General features: G+C 35.0%; 1 protein-coding gene across 9 annotated transcripts in view; it reads right to left on the bottom strand.

The window, feature by feature from the left end:
* The window catches only part of RUNX2 (RUNX family transcription factor 2), a 248,287-nt gene that overhangs the window by 99,821 nt on the left and 127,778 nt on the right, over positions 1–20,688 (bottom strand). For 5 of the 9 annotated variants that reach the window (XM_087919386.1, XM_026707830.2, XM_087919391.1 and 2 more), the window contains 2 exons: positions 20,311–20,484; positions 7,677–7,838 (listed from right to left, as the gene is read on the bottom strand). The exons of 1 other annotated variant lie outside the window; for it this stretch is intronic. In XM_087919386.1, coding sequence (XP_087775512.1) covers positions 7,677–7,838; positions 20,311–20,484 — 336 coding nt within the window. The remainder of the gene's footprint in view (positions 1–7,676; positions 7,839–20,310; positions 20,485–20,688) is intronic. 3 more of the 9 variants (XM_087919389.1, XM_087919387.1, XM_026707834.2) reach the window with 2 other exon arrangements.

The raw sequence follows: 20,688 nt of genomic DNA, 5'->3' as shown, positions 1-20,688 counted from the left end.
TAACTCCAGTGTGGTCATTCTTGTCTTGTCGAGTGGGGTAAACAAGCAGCCACTGGGTTTACTACCTCAGTTTTCTTCCTTTCATGTACCTTCTGATAGGAGGAAATATTCAGCAAGTGCTCCCTATTCCTCCTAGCTGGGTAGCAGAATTTAGTTGGAATAGGTAGTCTCTAAGATATTCAATCCCCAAAATATATAGGTATTAACTAACTTTCTTTTTATTTATTTTATTTTATTTGTCAATTGTTTACAAGATAATAGGTATAAGTATAAACATAGTTATGAATACATGGATACATACAAGAAAAATAAAAGAAACAATAGGACAGTGATGGTAGGCACGTTGGTGCGCTTATGCATGCCTCCTACAAACTTCTTAGGAAAGGGGTGAGGTCAATAGTAGAAAGTCTAAGGTTAAAGTTTTTGGGGTTTGGGGAAGAAACCACAGAGTAAGATAGAGTATTCTAGACATTGACAACTCTGTTGCTTAAGTCAAATTTCCTGCAATCAAGTTTGGTGCAGTTAACCTTGAGTTTGTATCTATTGTGTTGTTATGGTTGAAGCTGAAGTATTCATTGATAGGTAAGACATTGCAATGTATGATTTTATATATTATACTTAGATCGGACCGAAGATGGTGTAGTTCTAGGCTTTCTAGGTCTAGAATTTGAAGTCTGGTGGCATAAGGTATTCTGCAATGAGTAGAGGAGTGGAGAACTCTTCTTGTGAAATACTTCTGGACTTTCTCTACTGTGTTAATATCGGATACGTAATGTGGGTTCCAGACTGATGAGCTGTATTCAAGTATTGGTCTTGCAAATGTTTTGTATGCTCTAGTTAGTAGTGTGATATTACCAGAGAAAAAGCTATGTAGGATTAGGTTAACAACTCTTAATGCCTTTTTGGCTATATAGTTACAGTGGGCTTTAGCACTTAGATCATTTGAGATGAGTACTCCAAGGTCCTTGACAGAGTTTGGATCATCAACAAGGTCTTGACTATTTTATTTTCTTGCCAATAGGTAAGAGAGAGCATTTATTTCTTGAGATTTGAAGTTGCCATTTGTTTGACCATTCTGATACATAGTTGAGGTCTTTTTGAAAGGTAGCAGAATTATCTGTGGTGTTGAATATCTTTACATCATTAGCAAAAAGAACGGCAGTGGCTCTTAATGTGATCACAGAGGTCATTTATGTAGAGTATGAAGAGAGTTGGTCCTGGAACACTGCCTTGGGGGACACCACTGTTGACAGGTACAGAATTTGATAGGACGTTTCCAATTTTGACCATTTGTTGTCTGTTTGACAGGAACGCTTCTATCCAGTTATGCAGGTATCTAGAGATACCATAAGTTTTTAGTTTTAATAGTAGTTTGTCATGTATCACTGAATCAAAGGCTTTACAGAAGTCTATATAGATTATGTCTATTGTTTTGCCCTTATCTAGTTGTGTAGTCCATATGTTTTTGCAGTGTAAGATTACAGGATAGTTTTTTCCTGAAACCAAATTGTTTATTAGAGAGTAGGTTGTTTGTCTCTAAGTGGAGGATAACGGATTGATATATAATTGATTCCATGACTTTACAGGTGACGCAGCATAAGGAGATTGGTCTGTAATTTTCAACCAGGGTCTCCCTTTTTGAAAATGGGGTTGACCGTGGCTTGTGACCAAAGGTTTGGCAAGGAGCTGGTCCTGAAAGATTTTTCAAAGATTATGCTTAGAGGTTCTGCTATGGCAGTGAACAGCTTTTTTAAGAAGTAGGCACATATTCCGTCCTGTCCAATAGATAAAGATGGTTTTAGATTGTGTAGTGCTTTTTTAACATTGCCTACTGTAAAATCGATATGTATTAGATCATTGTAGTTGTCTGTGATTCAACCTGGAAACAGATTGATAACCAACCATAGTAGCTGTATTATATGGGAATTGCACAGTGGGAGCTGTATTTTCAGGTGATTTTCAAAGGTAACTCATGTATAGTGAATTGTAGTAATCCAGGCACAAGATCACAGAGGATGAGTAACTGTCTTCAGAGTGCCCTCTTCTTGGTAAGGCTATAACTGTTGCAGCAGGCAAAGCAGGGCAAATGCCCTTATGCTTGATCAGTAGGAGTCCCAAATCTAGGTGTGCTCTCAGTTTGTGAGCTTGTTCTTTCAGGGAGATGCAGCCCCATCAAGAACTAAGGTTTCTTTCACCCCAGAATCATAATTGATTCTGAATTCAGTTGGTTTCTGAACCAACATCTACTTGGTTTGAATCAGAATCTATTTCTCTCCTTTCAGATTCTGACAGCCCCTAGACACTGGGTCAAGATTTCCATCATAGCTCCCATTTAGGCTGGTGTAGAAATGTATGACTAGATATTATTGCTACATTAATAATGTCCACTCTATTGGCATATGGCTTTTTCTAGTGGTTAATGTACATGTTAAACGGTATAAGGGGAGAAACAAGTCTTGGAACACCTCACATTGACATGCGCAAGAGCTCAACCTGCAAACAGTGACTATATTCACTTAGGAAGGAGCAGGAAAAAAATGCTTCCCACTTCCAACTGCTATAAATGGTCTAGGATCAAAGGCTCCTGAAAAGCCTAGATTAGAAAGACAAGAATAGTTGCATGCTCACCATTTGCAGCTTACCACACATCTATAAAAGCGGCCAATGTGGCATCCATCCAGTAAACCACCTTAATTGTATTAAGGGTCAAAATAATAATCCAATTTGTCCAGATCCCTCCACTTTCTTCACCATATTCCCCAACCTTGAGGTTGGATAGAAGATAATAGCTGTCCAATATATATAAGCCTTCAACTGAAGAAAAAGATTAAACTAAATACAACTTTATCTCAGTGTTATTAAAGCTAAGGAGTCATCACTCATACTAACAGATAATCTCAGCCTGTATATACAAACTATGGGAACTTTATACATTAAACGCTTCCGAACCAGAGCTGACCAAACTCTAAAACTCAGACAGTAACCACTGCAGTTACTACACCTTTCAAAGTTGAAGAAGCAAAATACATTGTAGTTTTAGAATTATTATTTTTATAATAATTTAGTATAAGCATGAATAACTTTGAATATTAATTACAAAAAGGAGAGAAAGAGAGATTATGCATAGGTTTCTATGTACAGAGGGTTAAAAGGGGGCAAGCAATAGTGTTGAATTAGCTGAACTTTTTGCAATCTAAAGGCAAACACTTAAGAATCATGTATTGTTCAACATTAAAATACATTACTTGGAGTAAATAGGATAGCAAATCAACACTTCTTTGACACTTTCCCTCTAGGTTACATGAGCTAATGGGGGTATGGAACTGAGACATGGATTGCCATTCCCACAAAATAATGTAACCCTAACCTGATCATTATGTTTCCTAAAGGAAAAAGAAAACCTAATCTCCAAATGCAGTCAATGTGTCAGTCAATGTCCAGAAATGGCACATAATGTGGAGTTTTACTCTAAATGCTGTAACCAAACACGTTTCCTAACTCTCTTGTTAAATTCATCTTGCTGTCCATGTCCCGTCCCCCCCGCCCCCGCATGTCCTACTTATGTCTAGCAGAGCCATTAGAATTATCAAATCAAAGGTAAGCAAAATATATAAGATCAAAATGCTCATTTTCTTTTCTAATAAATAAATGAAGCTAATAAATAAAGTTATGGAACAAATCTGCAAACACCTACAGGGAAGCAAAGTTAAAACCAGAAGCCAACATAGGTTTATCAAAAACAGATCATGCCAAACAAATATTGTTGCATTTTTTGACTAAATTAGTGGACCAGAGAAATGCTACAAACACAATATACTTGGACTTTAGTAAGGCATTTGATAAAGTAGATTATAACATACTTGGTAAAGATAGAGATCTACTACCTGATAAGATAGAAAAATGTAGGTTAGACAGCATAATCACCAGATAAATCTGTAACTGGCTGACCAAACACACTCAGCAAGTAGTCTTCAATGGGACTACAGCTACATCGAGAGAAGTATGAGGTGGAGTACCTCCAAGTTCTCTTAGGCCCAATACTCTTCAGGGGATAAAAGGTGAGCTCATTAAACTGCACCAAGCTGGCGGTATTAGTCAACATGCTGGAAGATAAGCTCAAGATCCAGAAGGATCTTAGCTGTGAACTGAACCCTATGCAACAAAATTAAACTCATTAATGAGAAAAGTAAGGTTTCACACTACGAAAAAGCAAATATACAGGTATAGAATAGGTGGTACCTGGCTCAACAGCAATAACTGTGAGGGATCTAGGAGTCCTAATGGGCAACTATTTAAATTTAAGCCAGCAGTATGCTGCAACTGCCAAAAAAGTTAACATAGTTCTATGCTGCATCAATAGGGAGATAGACTCAACATCACGTGAAGTATTAGTCCTACTTTATAATGTCTTGATAAGACCACATATTGCATCCAGATTTGGTTGCCACCATATAAAAAAGATGGAGAAAGAGTAGAGAGAAGAGCAACAAATATGATTAGAGAACAGAAGGTGAAAACATATGAAGAGTGGTTTGCAGGAATTGGGTATGTCTAGTTTAGTGAAAAGAAGAACTACAGGTGACATGATAGTAGTTTTCCAATATCTAAATGGCGGCCACAAAGAAGCGGGGGGGTCAACGTATTGTTCAAAGCATCTGAAGGCAGGACAAGAAGCAATGGATGGAAACTAATCAAAGAGAGAAGCAATCTAGAACTAAAGAGAAATTTCCTGACAGCGAGAATAATTAACCAGTGGAATGGCTTTTCAGAAGTTGTAGGTTCTTCACCACTGGAAGTTTTTAAGAAGAGATTGGACAGCCATTTGTATGAAATGGTATAGAGTCTCCTGCTTGAACAGGGGGTTGGACTAGATGACCTCCAAGTTCCTTCCAACTCTATTATTCTGTGTTCATAAAATATATCCTCAAAATACAAATAATTTTCCCTCCCACCATTATAGTTTTGACATTTTTATGTTTTACAAGAGTGACAGAGGTGGCACAAAGAACAGAAATCAAGCAACCGAAACAAATAACTGCAACTGGAGCAAAAATGATCGGGTAGTGGAGTTCAATTCAGAATCTAGGGTTGATTGTAAGGGAATGAACTGAGTGTGACATGCCGAGCATTCATGAGAAATAATTGCCAAAGCTCAAAGAGAGTACTTTCATATATTGGCAATTCCCGGATAGGAGAACCCAAGTATTTATGACATCTATTGCCCTTTCAAACTTTCTGTTTGCTGTCTGAAACACTAATATAACCCTAATATATCTAGACAGCTATAGACTGTTAAAGATGCCAAGAACATCAGCATGATAAATGTGTGATGGTAAATGGTGGGAGGGCTTCTTTAAATTCCTTAACCATAAATGTGGCTAGATTCCTTATTTTGCTTGACACTAATAAAGAAAAGCCAGATGTTGACATTAATATGTTTAACTCTATTTAACCAATAATCACTGTAAACACTGTTTAGAATGGAAATATGGTTGTGCAATATATCAGGATTAAAGATTCCTGCTGCTTTTCTAATCATTATATTATTAGCTACTGGAAGTATAAAGCCTTTATATTTTGTTCTAATACCAACACTGATTTAAATATAGTAGTAAGGAAGTTGATATAGAACACTCTATGACTATACTTTATAAAAGGATCCTTTAACTCTCTGAATAAGAAAATGCCATCTGAATGGGTTCCTATTTTTTCATTAAAGCTTAAAGTTAGCAATCTCTTCCCAATCTTTTTAATATTCTCAACACTAATCTATTTAAATCTTGTCTTTGCTGGTCCTTAGATCAGGATTATCTTTCTTGATATAACATTTGGCTTTCTGTGTTTTTCCAACTCTGATAATGAAATTCTTTAATTTTCTTACTTTCCAATTTGCTATTTTTTAGTCATGGCAGGGTATTCCATTTAAATATTTCTCTCATCCCCATTCCTTCATTGGAATTCTATCAATAATAATTGAAAATCATTATATGTTATAAAATACAAATTGGCAATATGTGTACTATTATTTCAAATTTCAAGATCATTTATTATAGTCTCAGTTTAAAAACATCAATAATGATCCATTTTGGCTGTACATTTAGATGAAATATAGCTTGTTCAGTCACCTGAAAGTTTGTTCACTTTCTTTGAAAAAAGGGAGGAAACACCATGTTTAGTGAAAGAATTTGACTTTTGTTAAAAACTATGAACAAAGGAAGTGCTATTTTTTTTCTTTTTCTAATGGGATAAGATGAGATGTCCAAGTCCTTTGGCTCTTCCCCAGTTATGCTGGAATGAATACTGACAAGCAAGGGCTCTGGGTCCCAACCTACTGCTTCCCACAGGTATTTGCCAATAGCAAAAACTGAAAAAAACCCCAACAAACCACTGACTTGACACTATAAAGACTTGAAGTAAGTGAAAATGGTCTACAATTAAAACCAGTTGTATGTGTTCTATTTCAGTTAAAAGAAGAAAAAAAAACTGAGTTGGCTGGCATTTCCAGAAGTCATACATTCAAATCTCCCCAATATGGACATGAAGGTAAACATCTGAAGACTGACTGAATAGTTGAAAATAAAGATGTTGATTCTTATTGCTCTTTCTTTTGAAATATAACAAATTCCCATCCCTAAGATAAAAGAAAAGAAAGAAACCAGACAAATCAAATCTTGTATGACTCCTGGCTGTAGTTCAGCCTGTCAATGACACTATAGATATATTCTATAGACATTCACCTGGCTGAGAATCAAACAGGTGCACGGAATGTTAAAAACTGTGTCTTGCCAACTTGAAAGAAAGATGAGGAAAGCAGATCATATGGAACTTTTTATGGGTTAATCATAAATCATACTTTAGGCAAGCAAGTCACTAATAACAAACTACAGAGGATGACAATGGAGGGCTGGGTTGCAATATAACAATAAGATTATTTTCCAAGAGAACATAAATTTTTTTAACAAGAGATCATTTGTTTAGACTTAGTATTGCTGGTGCTCAGCATTATGTCTGTGAAGATTTTCATTCCTTTTTCATTGCTACTATCCTCAACTTATTCCAAAATGGCATTCTATTCTTTAATTTCCTAGCTTCTGAGAGGGATCTTGAATACACGATAAAGTCATTTTCTCTAAAGTCTATTAACTGCAGAAGAATACGTGATCAAAGTATTACAGCTATGGAGTTTTTAACAGTAATGGGTGGGCAAATTTAGGAAGGAAGGAAGGAAAGAAGGAAGGAAAAGGAAGGAAGAAAGGAAGGGAGGGAGGGAGGAGGAGGAGGAGGAGGAAGAGGAGGAGGAGGAGGAGAAGAAGAAGAAGAAGAAGAAGAAGAAGAAGAAGAAGAAGAAGAAGAAGAAGAAGAAGAAGAAGAAGAAGAAGAAGAAGAAGAAGAAGAAGAAGAAGAAGAAGAAGAAGTAAAAAGGAGGTAAGGTATTCCTGCTTTTAAAAATATTATGGAACAGAGCACAGTAAAGCAATGAGATCCTGAGACTTCAAGTAATTTTCAGCATTCAAATCACTGCAAAGTGAGGAGGTTACCTCATAGAGGAACCCCAACTCTTTTTAGTAATATGCACCTAAAATAAATATATCTACTAAGTATATATGTACTAAACTGTTCTTGGTTTTCCTAGCTTCCCTCTGAGAGAACTAGTTTAATTCAAACACAGTCTTTACCTGACAGCCGTCTGGGCACATCGGTGATGGCAGGAAGCCCTGTACCTCGTGTGGAGGACAAGGGAGTTGTGGAATGAATGGATGGTGAAGTCATCTGGCTCAAATATGATGGGTAAGACTGGTCATAGGACCATGGAGGGGATGACTGTGCTTGTCTGGGGTCTAAAAACAAAAGAAAAAGAGAAAATAATTTTAAATGAAAGACAGGAACAGTTGGTGGAGACAGAAAGTCTAAGTACGATATGTAAGATGGGAACATATGAGAAGGACTCCAAGCACTGGGTCTTTTTCTTCCCTTTTTACTATTCAGAACTGACAACTGACTCCTGAAACTTGAAACTAACAGCATTCGTGTAAAATACAGCCGAGTTTGGTTTCAGTGAGGCTTTTGAGGACTGCAGCTGAAAGATATGTCCAATGAAAGATTGATCAAATGCTTTCCAATAGGAAGAATAACTTCCAGATTAGAATTTGATGAAGGGATAAAGGGAGTTTAATAGCTGATGTTAAAACCATTGTCAGTGATGAAGGCCCAGAAGTTAGGAAATCTGATGTTAAGAATCTTCAAGGACATGGGAAATGGAAGAGGCACAGCAGAAATAAATCTAAAATAAAAGAAGGGATGCTGGATGATTTCAGAACTATGGTTACAGTTTTCAGCTCTTTAGATTTATATTATTCCAAGCTTTATCTAGAAGGATTTATTACTCGTGAAACACATATTAGAATTCTAGATGTTGGAGATAACAGAAGCCAAAGTGGATACACACTCAAATAAACACACATCCCAGGAAATATCACAATAGTGCCCTGAAGAAAATTCTGGGGAACCCAACAGCATAACTAATACCATTCTACAATAATGACTATTTGTACTAGATACTCAGTGAAAATTTTTCAGAATGCCTTATGACACCAATTTGTCACAGGGCAAGATAATATATTAAAAAAGAAGAAAAGGTTCCTATAAAACTTCTTATGTATCTTTTAAAAATAGAACTAGCAACGGTTTAATGTAATTTTGTTCCTAATCTAACAAAGTGTCTGCACTCTCTCTCTCTCTCTCTCTCTCTCTCTCTCTCCTACATTTTTTGAATATTCCTTGACAGACTTTCTCACTGTTAGAGAATGAAATAACTTTCCATTGAAAATGTGATTATATGAAAAACATTGAAACAAAACTCATATTATGCTAGACATTTATATATAACTTTGCAAGGACAAGACCTCTTTTCTATCACTCCAGAATGGAAACCACAGAATGAGAGATGTAAGCTGAAAACATCAGATCTGATTGAAAGAACTTCCTAATTAGAGGAGCAATGTGACAGTGGAACCAATACCTAAAAAGAGATGTTGGGTTTTCTGTTACTGGAGGGATTCAGAACAGAAGTTGGCCAACTATCAAGTGTTTTGGGGCTATTCCAACTCTCTGATTCAAAGATTCTAGCCATTGTTATTTTGGCATTGTCCCTTTCATAGCTAGACTTGCTACTAACTTTACAGTCTGTTAGTGATGAGGTCATCTTGTCTATTTCCTTCTGTATGTATGTGGTTTGGAAGAGATGGGAAATTAAACTAATTTCAAAAGAGAAATGCCAGTTTTAGGAATAGGCAGAAAATCAGAGGTATACCCGTTTACCAGATTTGAATGCATTTCCAAAGAAAGAACAGAATAGACTAGACTAGACTAGACTAGACTAGACTAGAATAGAATAGAATAGAATAGAATAGAATAGAATAGAATAGAATAGAATAGAATAGAATAGAATAGAATAGAATAGAATTCTTTATTGGCCAAGTGTGATTAGACACACAAGGAATTTGTCTTGGTGCAGATACTCTCAGTGTACATAAAAGAAAAGATACATTCATCAAGAGTCAAGAATCATAAAGTACAACACTTAATAATAGTTACAGGGTACAATAAACAATCAAATTATACTAGGAAACAGTCAGTACAAATTGTTAGGATACAAGTAACAAGGTTACAGTCATACAGTCATGAGTGGGAGCAGATGGGTGAAAGGAAGGATGGGAGGATTAATAGTAATAGTAATAATAATGCAGACTTAGTAAATAGTTTGACAGTGTTGAGAGAATTATTTGTTTAGCAGAGTGATGGCATTTGGGGGAAAAACTGTTCTTGTGTCTAGTTGTTCTGATGTGCAGTTCTATATAGTGTCGTTTTGAGGGTAGGAGTTGAAGAGTTTACGTTCAGGATGTGATCCATCTAGATCCAATGGTTCTTAAATTGAGGGCAACTTGGATATATCCTGGGCTAATGGAGCAATTTGTATTTGCTTGTTTATAATTTGAGAATGTAATTGGGGACAGATACTTATATAAAACAAGAATATGTTGGGGGGCGTTATTAAATTATCTGAGACTGGGAAAAGGATTAATTGCATCAAATAATTTAAGAACCACTGATCTAGGCTGTAACCATGTATACAACCCAAAGCTTGGTTGGTTTAGACTGAAGCCTTTTCTGGACTTACCAAAAGGTGCTAGAAACCATGTTTGGAAACTTTTATCCAGATGCTATATTTGTCATGTGAAAACGATACAGTGAGAAAAGGTCTAAATTCTTTTAGTATTTGCACAGGATTAGGCACATCAGGAGGTGAGTACAATTACTTGCCAATTCATATCAAAAATGATACGTTGCTTGTTGGTTTCTGACAGTTACTTTGCTTCTCAAGCCCACTTCACAGAATATTTTAATTTGAACCAAATAATACCCAACTTTCATTTCCTGACTGGAGAAATAGGCTGGAAAAGAAGTTCCTTACTAACAGTATCAAGCAGTGTAGGACTGAAAAGAACAATTTGTTCATCCATGTAAGATAAATTGCATTCTGATCCTTCTGGGGGGATATTTGAGCAGCAAACCATTATCATTCCTGGAACATTTCTATTTATAGAATAAGGATATGTTAATGTAATTTTACCACTGTTTTGCAAATAGAGATCCATTTATGATCATTAGCTGGCAGAAGAAATTTTTTCTACTATTTGGGAAATTTATATAATCATAGGAAAAACATTTTTCTCTCCCTCTCTATCTAACATCTTGTAGATTCAGCTTTTTTCCTTCCATTATTCAGACATGATTTGCTTGAAGAATTTTAAAATAGATAGATAGATAGATAGATAGATAGATAGATAGATAGATAGATAGATAGATAGATAGATAGATAGATTGCTTTATTATACTTTGGGAAGAATTATTCTTCATTCTGCAACATATATTATGAGTATATTTTCCAGAAGGATTGTTTAGGAACCGAAAAGCATCACTCTGAAAATAAAGGCGGTGTTTCCTAAATACAAACAATTTATTTTGTTTGCAATTTTAGGAATGGATGTCCTAACTTTATTTCAATGCTATATAGCTACTAATTAAATATAGTAAAGTGTATCAATACTATAATTCATTGCTTAGCACACATTATAAAAGATTTCAGATTAAATTTGGCTGAGAAAAGTTTTGCTTAACAAAAGCAACCTGACTACAAGCAATAGGTTAAAATAGATATTTAAAGACAGTACAGTCTGGGTTTTTTTTTTCTTTTACATTCAAATTCCAAAGTAGAGTGGGTAGCATACAAATGCTAATAACAAATAAAATAACATAGAGAGACAAGAGCTTAAAATCCAAAACTTTTCTACATCAAGATTCCAGTAAAGGTTGGAAAGCTCAGGTCCAGCTGAAAACTTATGTGTGGAGCTCCAAAATTATGTCTAGCTTTAGAGGCGATGTTTGATGATTTCTGAAACCTCCCTGTATATACAGGACTTATTACATGCACCTTTCCAAGAAAACCCACATTATATGCTTGTGGTATCTGTATTTAACTGTCTGCATTAAAGTAGAGTTCTAGGCTAGCAAAGGAGAGGATAAGGTACAAAAAACCAATTATGAAAAAAAAGATGGCAGATATTTTAAGCATATATTTAAACATTTAAAAGATCTTAGAAAGAAAACAATGATACAAGCTACAACAGGTAAGACAAGAAACAAATGCTTTCAGTGACCAAGGTACATATTTAGATTGAACTATACAAATAATTATGTATGAGTGATTCAGAAGAAGGAAGGGGGACAGTGATAGCAATATAGGTCTAGGAAAAAGCAAAAACATTTGCTTCGGAAATCTAGGCATTGCAGTGATAAACATCTCCTGAGCTGGCCTGAAATTAGGGAGATGAAATACTTTGAAGTCAAATCTAAGATTTAATTATTCTTCTCTCAGTTTCTTAATGTAAAACTCTTACACCCAGTCCTGCACATAGCATTTTTAACTATTTATTAGACTAAATTATGTTTCCCACCCTATTAGAAAACATTTTGAACAAAATGGTAATCCCATTCTCATTTTGTGCAAAATTTAAAACCCATGTCAATAGCAAAGAAAGCTACTTTTTAGTCTGTTGTGAACAATGAAATATGATTGTGACTTATACTTTCTGGAATATTATATTATGCCAAGTAAAAATGAAAATATCTTTTGCATACAAGGATTCCGTATCACATATAACTAGAATTAAACAAATAATATTCAATTCATATGAGAATTAATATTAATTAACATATTAGACAAATCCATGTCATCTACATCTCACTCTTTAACAGAAAAAGCAGCACTCCATAAATGAGAGTCTTATTGCATAATATCTGTTGCAGATCCCACACATTGCTTAAACCTTGAATGGCTTTGAGCTTAACCAAGAACAATTTTTAGGAGTCCTTTACTGGGGCAACTCATCTTGGCTGACTCGCCCCAGTCAACTTGCTGTAGGACAACTTACCATGGCTAACTCATCACAGGACAACTCACAATGGGACAATTCAATATGGGATAACTCAAAAGAGGGATAATTGCAGCGAGCCTTGCCTTGCTTTAGGTCTGAACCTTCTCTAGTTAGAAATCTTTGAGGCTGGGGTGAGCTGCAATTCTATTTGTCCCTCTCTGGAATTATCCTGTGTCGAATTGTCGTGAGTTGACTGCAGCTAGTTGTCCCATTCAGTTTTCTGGTCTTGTAGTCCAAAACATACTTTAACTGTAGAACATACGAAGTTTGTCAGGTGGCAATCCAGCTATGTTTGACATGTCTTTAAGTTGACACATCAGTCATGTCTTTCAATAAACCCAGCATGCAACTGGCAAATGATATACGGGGAATCCCAAAACTGTTAAATGGGAAAGACCCTGGATTTGCTTTATAATATAAACTGTTCAGTGCTAGACAGATGTAGATGAAGCCTAACAATAGATCACTCACCCATCCACCTGTCCATGACATGCCTTCACTCTAAAACAGGGCTATCAAACTCACAGCCTGCAAGGCAGATGTGTCACATGCTGGCCATGCCCAGGCCCGGTTTAGCGAAGGAGAAAAAAGTTGTGATACATAACATGACGGTGCCGTGACAATGTGAGTTTGACACTCCTGTTCTAAAAGATGGGCAAAAGGGAAGAAATAAGTTGAGCGAATCGCTAACTCCTATTTGCTAAAAATATGGTTTTGTGAAAGCATTTCAGGGTAGTTACTAATACTTGCCCTTTGTATGTGTAAGATGAAAAGTGCCTCCTCTACTCCAAGTCATTTAGAATGAAGCTGGGAATGCAGAGATTGAAAGGTACCCATGGAAAGCACCAGATATGTTGAGAGCATGCTATGGGAAATCTCACAAATCAGCTACTCTGTTGGGTACGGCCAGTCACTAAGAACAAAATCAAAACCTTTCCGGAAAGATCAATTGTAAAGCCATGAGTTATGACAGCTAGATGAGAAAGTCTCTTAAGAGCAGTGAACATATATTGCTGAAATACGTCTGAGAGCTAATAGCCATGAGCATATTATGCCATCTCCAGGAGCATTAGACACACTTCTTTAAAAAAAAAAAAAAAACTAGCTGCAGGCAAGCCAATAGCATCAATAATGTTTTAAAAGATGGATGGATGGAAAGAAGGAAGGATAGAAGGATGGAAGGAATTAGATTAACATGTAAAAGTCTTCCTATCAACCCAAAGTCAAACAATTTCCCTGAAAGCACATAAAATCTCTCCTTCCATAGCTAAACATAATGCTTTAATGATAATGAGGAGGTACAGATAGGCCCAATAAACAAAAACACAAATAAAAATATCAAGATGTATTTTAAAATACATTAAATCAGAAGCAGGTATAAAGCACATTATATTGCAAAATGCAGCACACACCAAAAAATGCCACCAGTGAATGAAGTAGAGAGATTAAAAGAAGGAGGCTTCATATATTTCCTATGGATAGTTAACATGACAAAATCATAATTTACAAAGATTATTTCTTTATTTAAAAAAACCTCACTGGTAGATCACTAAACTTAAAAATAAAAGAAATAAGATTTTACTGAACCCCAGTGTTACAATGGAAAATAATTAACAAACTAAAATGTTACTGCCATTTTAAAGTATTGTTATAAAGTTTTGTTCCTTTTCCAGATGCCATAGTTTTGTTCCTTTTCCAGATGCCATAGCATGGTCTTCCCTTTTACACTTCCTTCTCTAGCCATTCTCACATCTAAAAAGTTATAAGGAACATCTCTACTTTGCAGCAGGAAAGTATAGTTACTGACTATAATACAAAATACAAAATGTTAAAACTCATTAAGAAGTTGAGCTTTGGGAAAGAAGTTAAAAATGATAGGAATGGCCAAAAAACTCAAGCAGTCTATAAAACTAAGGTCTAAATTGGACAGCAGAGGGAGTGTCATAGCTATCCATAGGAAAAACACCTTTTTGAACAAAACCTGCCTAGGTGACACTGTTAAGCATTTGTTCTTGTGTCAGCACAATAGAGCAGTGGTTTACTTAGCATACAAGTCACAGTTATTTAACAATCTACAATCAACAATCTTGAATATGATAAACTTTAAGTCTATTGAAGTTATTAAAGTCTTATAAAGTCTATTAAGTAGTAAATTTTGACTGATTCAGCAATGTGTGCTTAATAGATTTGATGTCCTTATTTTTATTCTTTCTACTCTGTGGGTATTAAATAAGCAACATGAAGAGCCTTTATATATTCCAAAAAATAATTATAACTTAATAGAGTAGTCCAACAGCAACTATACATTTATATGCTACTTTCAGCAAACTCACATTGCAAATTCATGACACCTAATCCTAACAACTGGATTCACAATTATGTTTGTTCATATATTATTTCTCTCAGACATTTTTTTAAAATATAAAAATATTATATCCACAAGTGACATATTTTTTCCACTCTGCATATTTTCCATGTGCTGATTGACAGGCTAAGTGTTCAGTGTAAATATGCTATTAGCAAATAAGAGATACCACAGAAATACAATAAAGAGTGTGCTTTGCTGAAGTATATTTATATGACATGATACTATTCTTGAAACTAGCATAATGTGATCGCTTATGTTAAAAATGGACTCCTAAGATCATTAAACAATTTGAACAGATAATAAGCATAGTTTCCACCTCAAGGAGCCTGACAAGAGAAAATAAATCCATCAGCAGACTTTGCTGAAAACAAACTTAAAGGTCAAGTCCAAAAAACAAATCTCGACAATTTGCAATTATATTTTAGAAAAGTATCAGATTAAAAACAGGAACTTATAGTTATTGGGGAGGGAATGCAGCAAACACACATATTTTGAACCAACAAATCTTTTATATGTTTTAAATTTTATCCAAATTTTATTTGGATCTACGCTTTCTTAAGAAAAAATATCTGCTTTTTGAATGTTTTGTATCTGAATGACGATTTATTATGTATTTAGTTAATTCTGGTATTTTTTTTTTCATATGCTGCATGCTTTGCATTTCCTATTATGCCTTAGATTTAAATCAACAGATATAAATAAATTATATGTGTGCACATGTACATGAATGCAAGAAAGAGGGTCAGCACCCACTAGAGTATGTGGAAGAAGTACAAAGGTACAAAGGAGAAATTATAAAATGTATACTGTATTGTCAGAGAACATAATATATAAATCCTGAAAAGAAAATTAAATGCATACTTGGATCAACATCTACTTCTCTGATAAAAATATGCAGTTTGACTTGGGATTAAATAGTACCTATGCTTATTCTTATAATGAACCAATGACCAATTTTCCTAACATACCAATAATGCATTTCATAATAAGATCAACCTGTGACTCACTAGGGATGATTGGTTGACTACTAGGATTTTGTAAAAGCCTCTTGGTTTTGCTTCCTGTCTGAGAATGTAAAAATTTGGGATTTGGCAGGCACTTTTCAAGCCACAATAGTTCTCTGCTGGGCTGCATTCAAGTTTTGAAGGTATGTCAAATATAAATATGCAGGTATATGTGTTGTGTAATAACATGCATCATAATTTTAGCAGCAATATACATAGAATTAAGTTTCTTTATTTTTCAGTCGGCCTTATTCCAAGTTTTAAGGTATCTTGTAAACATCTAGCTTTCATTCGCAGCATAAGATGCCAGGTTTCAGGTTTAATTGTGGAACATTAATGCCAGTTCAGAAACTTGGGAGACCCAAAGTTCTAGTCCTGCCTTAGGCAAAAGCCACTGGGTGACCTTGGAGTAGTCACTTTCTCTCAGCCTAGAAAGAAAGCAATAGCAAACCACTTCTGAAAGTTTTGCCAAGAAAATGGCAGAGATTTGTCCAGGCAGTCTCCAAGAAACTGACACGATTGAATGGAAAGGGGAGGGGGGGAACCCTAAGGAGGCATTAAGTGCTAAAAAGATGTATTTTGATAATTTAGATTAATTAGCTTGGAAAAGTACTTTTCAAAATTGTATACTTTCAAATAAACATTTGCACCAATCATTTTAAAATCCATATGCTTCTGAGATATGTTCTGAGGATGTAATATTCAATTACAAATATTTCCTTCATTCCACTAAGCTGTGACCTAAAGCTTTGTAGGAGAAGTTGTCATTCAGAAAATATTGCCTAATTATACATATTCTCATTGAGGAGCTTCTCAGGGAACTCCAGATCCTCAGAACATGGTTGTAAACCACAGTTTCATTATATGCTTTCCATTTATATCTTGCATGACCATTGTACTACCTTTAAAAATTCCATGGAATCATCCCGATACTAATAAGAAAGGAAGTCCCCCACCACCCCTCTACTAAACTAAACAGTTGAGAACTTATTATAAAGATAAGAAAGGTTTGGTTTTGGTACAATTACCCTATCATCACAGAGAAGTACTGTAAAATTAGCCTGGGTGCAGTGGAATGTTTTAACCTGACTGCAGATAATTTTATTGAAAGGAGTACTTTTATTATACTATAAAGTGAAGTATTTTTTTTCTTTTCTACAAGTAAATCACATTGAGTGCCTAACAGTGCATTGTATTCAGTCTGCTCATATTCTTCCTTTCTGATTGCCTCGCCCACTGAATTTTCAGCACGGAACACAAAAAACAACACAGTCAGAACTAAAATAAAAATTTCAGATTGTAGTGGAAATCATCACTATCCCAGAAAGCCAATGAGTATTTCAACAGAGAATAGGAATTCTTTACAATACAAATTGCTCTCTTTTGCCAAGTAGCATGACCTCTGTCATCTAATCTGGATGGGATTTATTTACTGCTACTGTTTAGCTAGCCTGAATTGATAGTGAATTCCTAGGGTTATGTTTTTGATACCATTCAGATAAACAACTATTGGTTACAAGATTTTAATGTACTGCTGTTGATCTATAGAATAAAATAAAATAAAATGCAGTATGCTGCTAACCCCAGGCTAGCAGGAGATTTTCTACCAAAAAAATAAAATTAAAAAGGAACAAGGTATATTGGTACATTGCAAAACTTGTAAGACATTAACTTTGTGATGAAATGAAACAATCATCACTTGAAGTCAAGAAACTTGTCTTCATTTTTAATATAGTTTTATTAAATAAATAAATACGGCTAGTAAAAATAATACCTACTAAGAATAAACTATGTATTTATAGCTAAACATGTGCAGATATTTAGACTAGGATACTAAAAGTTGCACCTTTTGGCATTTACATAGTTCATAAAACCTTTTAGAAGTCCCTCATCGAAACCTGTGGAGATGTATGTTGTCATGGGTTATGAGTTGGCTACAAAATAGGAAAACAAAACTAAGAAATAATGAGCAATTTTCACCTTGAAGTGATACGTAAAGTGGGTTTGACATTAATCAGCATTGGAGAGATTCCTTAAAAAATGTTCTACATCAATGGCCAAGATTGTAAATGAATCAATAGCATGGTCAAGACTGTCAATGGTAAACTGCAAAATAAGTATTATTTAATGTAAGCAAGTGGAAAATAATGTATATGAATTCTACAAATCCAAACTTCACACAATTAGTAATATAGAAGCTGGCTTGTCAGGAAGGGAATCTTAAGATGAAAAGCTCCATGATATATAACCATGGTTTGTGACTCTGCTAAAAAGGTATATTCCATATCTGGAGTCCTTAGGATGGGAATTGCTGGAAAATGTACAGAAAAAGGACTGACAAAGCAGCTAAGGATCTAGAGTAGTTTCTTGGAAAACTTTTTTTTTTTAGTTTATGTGAAAATAGGCATCAGAAGACTTGATAGTAGGATATGAATACAGTATAGAAAATAGGGATAGAAATATTTTTTTCTTCCTTTCTCACTGTTAAACCTCAGAAATATCCTCTGTGATTAGATGAAAGGATATAAACAGATATACTTCTTTCCTCAAAACCATGCTGTATTGTGGATTGATGGAATGAAATTAGGTAAGGAACAGCAATTTAGAGAGTTTTTCCATGGGACTGGTGAATATATGGAGAACTGGTCTTTTAATGATCACCAGTTTGGATGATTGTAAACTATCTTTTAGAGCATACTGTTTAAATATCAGTTTCTAAGATGCAAAAGTGGAAGAGGACAATTATCCTCTTATATCTTCATCTGGTTAGTCACTGAATAATTATTGTCCTTATCCAGTAAAATTCTTACATTCTTAAATAAAGAAGAAATACGCAGAACAAGCATGTAGTAGTAGAATCCAAGTAACTTTTTAATACCACAACTCTAGAAGCTGGTTAAACTGAAACTTACTCTAGCTGATACTGGAATGTTTTTGGTCCAGAGATGTACAGATTCTAGAAGGACTTCAACCTGCCTTAAATGGGGAGGTGATCTCCTGGAAGAATCAGGTTCATGATTTAAAGATGCCCGGAGGATGTTGGGTACACACTTACAGATCACACTGTATACTTGCAAGGGCTACATTAGTTTTCATTTTAAATTCTAATCAGAATTCAAGTCATTAGTGATGCAAAAGCTTAGAATTCTTTGAAGATCAAAAACTGGTAGAGAAGCACTTCTCCTTGTTTCAACAGTGGTTGATGAATGTATGAGAAAAGACTTTCCAGGTGACCTCACCTTCACAGTGTAAAATGTTACCCTGAGAAGATAAATGTACATTTTTAATAACCCCTTTTGTTTTTTTTTACTTATATTTTAATGTATTTTATTATTGAGTTGTTTACTGCAGGAAAATGTATGAATATTGGAACTGAACCATACACATCTACAACACTACCATCTCTACCTCTATCTAGCTACATACATACACACAAACACAGACACACATTTTTAAAACTCAGATGTCCAGGTTATGGCAACCCTAGTTAAAACTTTTGTGCTCACTACAGAATGCCATGATGTAGAGTTGTAGGAGAATAATGTTGGGAAAACCAGGAATGCAGATTCTATCACTGACATTATAAATGCCCTACAAATAAGAAATATATGAATAGGTTACAGTGAAAGTTGATTGCCTGGGGTTCAAATAGCCTTCAAACTTCTTCAAAGAAAATTGACTTGATCTGCAAACAGATACAAGTTACACAAAAGGTAACTTTTAGATAGTTCTAAAACCTATTTTTCACAAGTAATCGGTACAGTGGAAATAATGTAGTTTGGGTCTACTCAATAAGCTAGATATAATTAAATGGAAGACAGTGAAAATTGTGAACTTTAAACTTTAAACAACTACTTATTAAGTTTATCTCCTTTTTTAAGGAACCATCAATTTCTTTAGAATTTCCTTACTTCTGTACATAATGTTTCAGACAATGAAATCCATTCTGGCTTGCAAACTGATGAAATGTCTATAACTTTTAAATGCTGGCTGATTCATAATTGTGGTTTATAATTGGACATTGGGATAATTTTATTTATTAAATTTAAATGCCACCTATCTTACTATCCAGAGTGACTCTCGGCATTGTACATTGGATACATGTGTTAAAGTAATATTTGAGGAAAGTTACTCTGCTATGCAAATTATCCTAAATAAATATATCCCACTGGAATAGTCAAATATATTTTATGAATACATGAACGTTATCCCAAGGATGAACTTTTTTTTTAGTTTTTATTATGTCTTTTAATGTTGATTTCAAATCAGAAAGAATAATCTAAAAGGTCCCAGTAATCAATACTACAAAAAATAAAAACTATCCCAGGTAATTTACATTTGTTTATGCTTTTATTTGGCAACATCCTTCTCCAGTTTGAAGCAACAGAAGACCTACAATCAGTGATTACCATGGTCTATACAAGCCCATGGCTCTGTCTCTTACCTGTAATCTGACTCTGTCCTTGTGGATTAAAAGGGCTTGGTGCAGAGTTCAAGGGGGGCCGTGGGCTCTGTGTCGGGACCCCTACTCTCATACTGGAATGAGGAATGCGCCCTAAATCACTGAGACGTTCAGAGAACAAACTAGGTTTAGAGTCATCAAGCTTCTGTCTGTGCCCTGGAAACAGCAAATCATAAAATAAAAGGGTGGTTAGCATGACAAGTACTATTAAAGTGCTTTATTTATTATTGTGAGACCAAAGAAAATTTAGATGCAATCTGTAGCTGGTGCAGGGACCAAAGTATGGACTATTTCACCCACTCTAGCATTGGTACAAGGAAAGCACTTGTATTGCTATCCAGGCATAGAACAAATCACTGC

This window comes from Pseudonaja textilis, chromosome 1 (genome assembly GCF_049901715.1).
Source record: "Pseudonaja textilis isolate UNSWEBS1 chromosome 1, rPseTex1.2, whole genome shotgun sequence".
Lineage (NCBI taxonomy): Eukaryota > Metazoa > Chordata > Lepidosauria > Squamata > Elapidae > Pseudonaja > Pseudonaja textilis.
This window is presented reverse-complemented; position numbering and strand designations above follow the sequence as displayed.